At 39.7% G+C, this 8,851-nt stretch overlaps 1 protein-coding gene across 3 annotated transcripts in view; it reads left to right on the forward strand.

Moving 5' to 3' along the window:
- Nucleotides 1–4,839: 4,839 nt before the first annotated feature.
- The window catches only part of ip6k1 (inositol hexakisphosphate kinase 1), a 20,053-nt gene continuing 16,041 nt past the window's right edge, over nt 4,840–8,851 (forward strand). For 2 of the 3 annotated variants that reach the window (XM_030134479.1, XM_030134481.1), the window contains exons 1-4: nt 4,853–4,972; nt 5,593–5,738; nt 5,849–5,975; nt 8,799–8,851. The exon at nt 8,799–8,851 is cut by the window's right edge. In XM_030134479.1, coding sequence (XP_029990339.1) covers nt 5,622–5,738; nt 5,849–5,975; nt 8,799–8,851 — 297 coding nt within the window. In that variant the 5' untranslated portion in view covers nt 4,853–4,972; nt 5,593–5,621. Of the gene's footprint in view, nt 4,973–5,589; nt 5,739–5,848; nt 5,976–8,798 lie in introns of all 3 variants that reach the window. The other variant, XM_030134480.1, reaches the window with a different exon arrangement.

Genomic DNA, 8,851 nt, shown 5'->3' on the forward strand with positions numbered 1-8,851 from the left:
AGTGATATTAGGGGTTTGATGAGGATGATAAGAAAAAAATATGTATATCCTGTGACTGAGGGTGAGCAAAGCAATCAAAGCTAACAACAGACTCCTCTTCATCTGTCTCATTTGTGCCTAGTGGTTCAGGGTTGTGCTGCTAAGCTGCTCCTCTGTCATCAGTAGACTCTGCTCTCCCTTTCACACTTCCACCAGTTTCCCTAGACTCGCCTGCACCTGTATCACAATAAAAAATAACATCTACAGACATTTGGACTTACTGAACCAATTCAGATCTTTACACTGGCAAAATATGCAGGCTTATTTAATATTACTTTATACTATTGCCTTTCAGTTGTGGGCTTTGTGTATTTACTGTCTCACTTTTAATAATAAAAAATAAAATAGGCCAGTATTATCGTTTGGGTATAGAAAGTGGTTTTAGTGGAACTAATGTTTGTTTACACAGTCTGTTCCAACAGCTCACCTTTTCCTTCCATCCTGACAGGAACAATCCCCTCATCACTACTGGCTCCTGGCTCTGCTTCTGACACTAAAGCACAGTTTAAAAATGGTCATAATTCTCAGCACAAATCTTCTATTTTGCAAAGCCTCATGGCTGGTGTCTGCTGCTGGATCTGCTTTCTGAATCTGAGGAGCTACAAGACAAAGTTTCCCACTTACGTGGCGTCGCATCATACTATTATTTAAATGACATAACATTATGTTCCACGTCACAATGCCACATAATTCACTGACTCGATAATTAACTAACTTGAAAGGTGGTTTACCCGGTTCATCATCCTCATTAGTTGTTTCCAACCGGGAGGTCGTTTCTGTGAAAAAGTTGCAGATTTTGGCACATTTGGCTGCGTTTGCTTCCAGGACTTTCCTCTTTTTAATTCTTGCCTTCTCTACACCACCTTTGCTCTTTCTATTATCCATGTCTCAAACAGCAAACACAGCTGAGCATCAACATAGCCTACAGAGCACATATCGTATATGCTCCACAGCTACAGTATAGAGCTGCTAACCGTATGCAAGGAGATGTTACGCCAGGTCACGGTGTGTCCGCAAACAAAACAGGAAGAAAACAAACAGTTTACTAGTAGAGGGGGTGTGGCCCAGGAACAGCAGCTGCAGATTACGTGGTCAACTCAGTGCTATGACTGAACACCGGCCCCCAAAAAATAAATAAATAAATAAAATATTAAATACATATTTAAAGTGAACTCCGGCCCTCGCGGCCCAAATATTATACCGGCCCACCGGGAATTGTCCCGGTCCTCCCGATTAGCCAGTCCGGGCCTGGTTAATAATATGAGCCTAAGCTACATATGAGAAAATAAGGCAAATAATTCATCTCACAGTTTAAGATGTAACTCTAACCTAAAACTGACCTTGTAAGAACACAGCCAATGTGCAGTATCAATAAAAGTTGTAGTATTTGGTGTGAATCACTTTAAATACATGTATTTTGTTCTTTCAGTCACCCACCGGTTGATTTTTTCATCCTACAGTGTTTGATAGTTTGGGTGTGTGTTGGCGTATTCGTGTCATGTATCATCAGGATGATTACTCTGATGTCAGAGCAGCACAGATGTGGCCTGATGTTTCCTGTTTGCTGCTAACTTTAGAATTCATTGCTCTTGGGAGACGCTGTTTACTGTGTGCGTGTGTGTTTGCAGTCTGTGATATTTAAAGCCATGTCTTACCTTGATGCCATGTTGAACGTTTTGTAATCTCATCGTAACTTGCGCGTAGCTGCATTTTTTTTGCCTTGCCAAAGTTTTCCAGTAGTATTTCCACTTAAGTGCTTCAAAACAATGTGGCAGAAATGATTGAACACCCCCTGATGGTGCACAAGTGCAAAGCTTTGGATGTAAAGGAACACTTTCCTCCCATGGTGTTGAACAAGGCAGTTGTCAATCAATTCAATGATTTTGGGCTGAATGAGAAAAGAAAGTTAAGTCAAATCAACATCTGCAGATACTTTGGAATTTTAGCTTGAGAAATGGAAAAAAAAAACATTATTATCAGAAAAATATGTTATTATTTGTAATGAACTATCAAAGTGTTTTGCCTGCTGTATACCTGATAGTTAATGTAGTAACTCAAGGACAAAATGGCAATAAAAAATTATTTTGACTTAAATGAAGTGATTAATGGTTTTATTTTTTCACACTAAAGCTATGTAAAATGAGTATTAAAGGAGTGATATTGTGCTTTTTTTAAAAAATGGAATTATGCATTGTAAAACATTTCCCTGTGATCTACATAAACTGTAAATGGTAAATGGACTGCACTTATGCTGCGATTCCACTACGTGGAACCAGCTCAACTCGGTATTCCTGGAGACCGTTTCCATTACAAGATACTACCAACTTTATAGTACCTGGATGTCATAGTGATGCGGCGCGTTACTTCCGTGTCGTCTGTTCAGAGAGTTGCTGAAAACTCGGTCGTTGCATGTTGTCTCGTCTGAATTTTTACGTCGGCCACCAAAGACTGAATCTCCTGGACCAACCATGGTGTAGTTTTGGGCTGTTATCATGTGGATTAACCTACCGCTATATTTATTGTCCACTTCCGCATCTGTTTTTTGTAAAACGGCGGGTCACAGAGACAACTCTCTGACCAATCAGTGGTCTGCAGTGTTTACACGTCACGTTTTAGTATCTGGTCCCCAGTCCTGGAACCTCGGCGGAGGTGATACCAAAAAAGTAGTACCGAGTACCAGATTCCAGGTCCTTTCTCGGAATGGAAATGCAAAAACGCCGAGTCCAGCCGATACCACGCAGTGGAAACAGGGCATTACATAGCACATTTTGTACACCTTCATGGTCCCCAAAGCGCTTTACAAACATTCACCCATTCACACACACACTCATACACCAGTGGGCGGCTGTTGCCCTACTGGGAGCAATTTAGGGTTCAGTGTTTCGCCCAAGGACACTTCAACATGTGGACAGTCGGAGCCAGGATTCGATGACCCGCTCTACCAACTGAGACACAGCCGCCCACACTGTAAATGCTATGCTTGGGTCTGAATTCTTCCTTAATTAAACTCCACAGGCCCATCTTCAACCTTATTTCTGAGTAATGACATGTTTTGAGCACTGGCCTTTATATGCAAATGAGCCACTTCACACCCCACCCCCTCCAGTATGTTGGCTGTGCTGCTCTGTCCCGTTCAGCCACTTGTGTTTGTTAATACAACCAACAACTGAACATTTGAGGTAATCGGCTTGAAGTTTGGACATATTTTCAGTATGGACTACAACTGCTGCTGCCGACAAACAATTATGGTGTGCTCTGAGAAATGTTTATCGGAAGTCTTGACCTCATATGTGCAAATGTCATGACGTAACTAGTTATAGACATAACAAATTAAGTAGGAATTGAAACTGGTTGTAGAAATCCACTGGATTTTTGCTCAAATGAATATAAAGATAGCTTTGCAGCACCTGGAGGGTTCAAATTGAAACTTTATGAACTGTTGGGGTCCCCAAATATACAAACAAATGTACTAAAGACTAATAAAAGTGGGTTTAGCACCACATGACCCCTAAATAAAATGACTGTCATATATTTTTCTTCCAATGTTAATGACCTGCAGTAGGAAGAATAAAATCTTTACACAATACGGGATGATTAATACACACTGGGGTTAAAAAAAATTGGCTAAAAACACCCCCAAATTTGATGACATTCACACAAGCTGTTCTTGATGTGATATGTTTAATGTAATGAGTTCAGACCAACAAACCTTATAGATGCAGCATGAACTGTAAATTTCATATTAAAGTAGATCAGATAACTCTTTTTCTTATATAGTCACTATCAGTTTGAGATCTGCATCTTTTCTTTTTCATTGAGGCCTAAAGATGAAATTCTAAATCCTACATTTTTAGTGTTTGTTGTGTTTTATTCCATTGTTGTTTTAAATGCTAATTGTTTAGACTTGTATGTATTTGTTTAAATCCTGTCAATAGAAAAGCTGATTTCTATTTTCTTTCTGTTAACAGTGTTTTTATCTGTTCTTTCCAGATCATTGTAGATGTGCAGTTTTCAACTCAGTCAGCCGGTATTATTGATTCTTGTTGATGCAAATTTCTGTTAAAACTCATGTTTTTCTGTTTCCAAATCAATAAAAACATGATGTAAAGGACTTTCCTATTTCCATCAGTGTTGTTCTAATGTTAGAGAACTTGGATGCTGTCTGGACACTTGGAACTTATTTAAAGAAATTTAAAGTTTTTTCTTTTAGTGTCTTTTTGTATGTGATGGTAACAATTGCGGTGATTGCCCTGAATTGCTTTTTGGAACATTTTTTTAGATCTATGGATAAAAGGCTATGTAATTTAGTTACTGCTGTTTCTTACCTCGTAAAAATCAGCTGTATTAGGGCACAATTAAGGTAAATGTCTTTTTACGATCTTTTGGATTAAGGTGCTTCATAAAAATACTTATGGGCTTCTGAAAATGTTGTCAAGAGAACAAGAAAACTCAGTTCAACACTAACATGAAACTCCAAATTTTTTTTATTTTATTTTTTTCCTATTTCTTAAGCTGTGTTTGTTTGGTTGTGAGTATGTATGTGTTTCCTGACCTATATGCAAGGCTGGACCAAATATTCAACAGTAAAATAATATGTAAAAAGTTGATCCAAAAGTAACTCAGACTAAACTGGAATCGGAAATCTAACTGAAAGATTGAACTAAAATTAGAGCTCCTGAAGGGATCCAGACAATCCACCCTGACATGCTGTCATGTGTCTTCTGTACAGAAGGTGGTGGACCCCCCTTCCCCCCTTGTCCTGACTGGATCTTTGTGCAACCGGCGGTGGATTGGAGCGCTCTGATCGAAGGCTTTGTGCGGTGGTTTGTCGGTCTGGCGCCGCCTCCCCCCGGGGCCGGCGTGCGCTCCCAGCAGCCCGTGGTGCCCTGCACCCCTCCCTCCCCGTCACTGCACACCAGAGCCCATGCCCAAGGTAAGAGCAGGACTGGGCTGCATGATTTTGGCCAAAAATAAAATCCTTAATTTTTTTTTTTTTTTTTTTGGCCCTCTAAAAACTCGATTTTGATTTTGATGATTTGGTAAGACTACAAAAGACAACAGAAGTTGGCTTTTTTTGGGTTTGTAGCTTTACTGTTATTAGGGGAGTTGGGTTTTTTTGTTTATTTTATTTTATTTTTTTCTTTCTTTCTGTTTATAGTGATACTACAGTGTTTTCCTTCACTAAAATGTTGGCCTTTAGTCCATATTAACTGCCAGAGTGTAAAATGTTGTTTTGCTTTTGCTGAAGAAGTGAAGGCATGAACTGATGACTTCAGGTACAGACGAATCCCCATAACTGAGTGTACAAATATTTGATTCATTATAAAACTCTGTACCAACAAATTACTCTTGGAATTCCTGAAAATGGCACTGTGCCACACTTGTATGTACATCATCTAGATTCAATCAAAATATTGTAATAATGACAGTCCAAAAAGACACAAAGGATGCCAATAACGACAAAATGGGTATAAGCTGTTCTGCTGTTTCTGTTTGATCACTTGACCCTTAGAGCATCTTTCAAACGAACCGTCTTTGTTCAATCCTAAGCAGGAGGAGGTGCGGCACGTCCGCCTGGAGCCATGTGCCTCCCTCAGACGAACAACATGGACAGCAAGCTGCAGGGGTCAGGGCCAGGGGGAGGGGCTTCACCGCGACCACGAGATGGAGGTGTTTCCCTGGAGCCATTCATCCACCAGGTGAGTAGTGTTCATTTGTTAGAGCAGGATGAACTGGTGGGCGGAGCCATGTGCTGTTGACCTCCTCTAACCTGTGGTGCTGTTGTGTGTGTGTGTGTGCACGCGCGCAGGTGGGGGGTCACACCAGTATGATGCGCTATGATGACCACACGGTGTGTAAGCCCATGATAAGCAGGGAGCAGCGCTTCTATGAATCCTTACCTCCAGAAATGAAGGAGTTCACTCCAGAGTATAAAGGTGAGTAACGTCACCGTGTTTCAGGAAACCCAACAGAACACGTGTGTGAACAAACTGAGTCCTGCAGCGGTCCAGTTCTGTAGCCCTGAACCCACCCAGAACCACCCATACCTACTGTCGAATACAGGACAGGACCAGAGCCTCATTTATATAATGATAATAATAATAATGGATTTGTAGTGTTTTTACATTTTTGATCCGTCGTTCATTCCCTCTCCCATTCACAACCTGGTGGTGTAAACTCCATGTATATCCACAGCTGTACCCGGGCCAGACTGATGGACTTTCATACAGAATCTCTGACTCTGTTTAGTGGGTCTAGGTGTCATAGCCACCTGGATGTCACTATGTCTATTCAAATCCACGTCGCCTGTAAATTTCCTTGTTTTCAAGTTTGGACCATGGATACCATTGCATAGGCCCTCTGCCTTGTCATGATGGGTCTGCTGGGCCTGTTGGGTCCTGGAGGACTGAACGTTTCTACACAAATATACACTACAGGGTGTCCCATAAGTCTCCATACATAGGAAAAATAAACGTTTCTTGACATAAACCATTTTTATTTATATAATATGCTCTATATGACTGCCATTTTGTCGGGAACACATTTCAATGTGTGTCCTCCACTGCTGAAGAACTATAAAGAAGAAATATAAAGAAATACATGTTAGAACCATATATGTATGGAATGTATTATGTCTCCTATGTATGGAGACTTATGGGACACCCTGTAGAAAAGCACTCAGAGAGCGCAGACCTCCACCAAGGCAGATCAGTCCCCCCACCCCCCTCCCAATCACCACGAAAATGTAATCATTTGTTCCTTGTGCCAGTATAAACAATTCCTAAAAATTTCATCAAAATCTGCCCCCCCCCCCCCCCCCCCCCGATCACCACCAAAATGTAATCATTTGTTCCTTATGCCAGTATCAACATTTCCTGAAAATTTCAGCAAAATCCTTCCATAACTTTTGAGTTATCTTGCTAACAGACAGACAGTCAAACAAAAAATCTGTCATGGTCAGAAGAAGTGGTCTGTCTGCTGAGGACACACAGGATAATGTTAAATTGTATGTGTGTGTTTTTTTGTGCTTTTTTTTTTGTTTGGTTGGTTTTTTTTGGGTTTTTTTTGGGGGGGGGTTCTTTCCTTCCTCTTTTGTCACTATATCAGTGCTGTGTTCTTTTTATTTCTGAATGTGCGTTTGTTATGTTGATATCAAAAATGAAGCATAATGTACCAATCAGGGGATCTCAAATCTGTACTATGATAAGGCTTCGCAATAAAAATGTCTGAAACAAATTTTGTTCAAAGTGATTCTAGATATAAAGTTAGTTGTCCAGTGTCCAGTGGTGGATTAATGAGCAGAATTATCATGTATTTGCACAATACTCAAACAAGTAGTTTCCATCTGAAATTGCATGAAAAGGCACTTTAGGTGCTATAATTTGCAACATTTTCTCAGGTGAAGGCCCCCCAAACCCCCCTTTACATGATGTGAGTTCAGTGTGGGTTGGGTGGTTGAGGGGCCACAAGACCTTATTGCTTAGGGACCTATGATTTCTTAATTTGCTCCTATGCAGACCTGCAAATTGCTGGATGTAGGCCCACAAATGACCCCTTCCTCATGACCTGACCTGAAGAAAAAATTTTCAGGCTTGAGATTTTTTTTTTTTTTTGCAATCATCCCTGTATTAACAATTATCTTAAATATCAGAAAATAGATAAATAATGCATAATTTTAATATAAACTTAAACCAAAGTCAATTGCCTGGTTTTCTCTAAACTCAAATGAATTAGTCATAATAGAGATACTTCAGCCTTACCACACCAGGTATGGCTTATATAAATCAAACAATAAATCAACAAATCAACAATATCGGATCGTTATTGGGTATCAACCGATACGCAATACACTAGCATCGGTATCGGCATCAGAACTTTAAAAAGTTGGATTGGTGCATCTTAGTTTAACATTAATGCACCTCTGGGCAGAAATAAATGTATCATGGTGTATGTCTGTATTACAACAAATCATAAGGAGACATTTTTATGATGCATTAATTATACTTGCATTTTCTGTTATAACACTGTTGTTTTGTGTAGTGGTATATTTTGATGCGCTTACCTTTCATTCTCTGTTTTGATTAAATAGAATAAATACACTACTACACAAAATCAGAGACAACAGTTGTGTTTTTGTCATTATGTCTTGTTACATCTCTAATCATTTAGATTATGCGTTGCTATATAAATGCATTCTTACACACTATGAGGTTAAAAGAAGAGTTATTACTTTTACAGCAACCTATGTATTTTTAATTGCATTTCAATAAATGTAGGCTATTTATTGTGCATTTTGAAATTTTGCATCAGAAAATCATAAAACAGCAAGATTGCCCAAATTTTGCAAACATTTTTTTCTCCCCTCTCACTTAAGGTGGTTTTACCCTTTGTTGCCAGAGGGAATGTTCATAGAGGAATTGGAAATACTGAAATAAGCATTGATATAGTTTTAACTACTGATTGATCAGCAAGTGAAGCATGAAAACGTGTAGTAATAACAACCAGATTATTCCTCTGTGTCGTGTGAAAACAGATATTAAAGTCATTCTAAATGTAAACAGCCAAAGAATGCATTACTTCTGTTGTTTTAATGTGGCCTGTGGTGCCACCTGCAGGTGACTCAACACCCACTCGAGTTTATGGGGATGTACATGATTTCAGATTAGTGCCTTTTCCCCTGTATTCTATTGGAGTGCAGCCCAGTTGTCTCTACCTGCGAGGGATCCTGTTGTAAATGCTTTGGTTTGTGCTCTGTTCAGGTGTGGTGCTGGTGTGTTTTGAGGGCGACTCTGATGGATACATTAACCTGGTA

This window comes from Sphaeramia orbicularis, chromosome 5 (assembly GCF_902148855.1).
Source record: "Sphaeramia orbicularis chromosome 5, fSphaOr1.1, whole genome shotgun sequence".
Taxonomy (NCBI): domain Eukaryota; kingdom Metazoa; phylum Chordata; class Actinopteri; order Kurtiformes; family Apogonidae; genus Sphaeramia; species Sphaeramia orbicularis.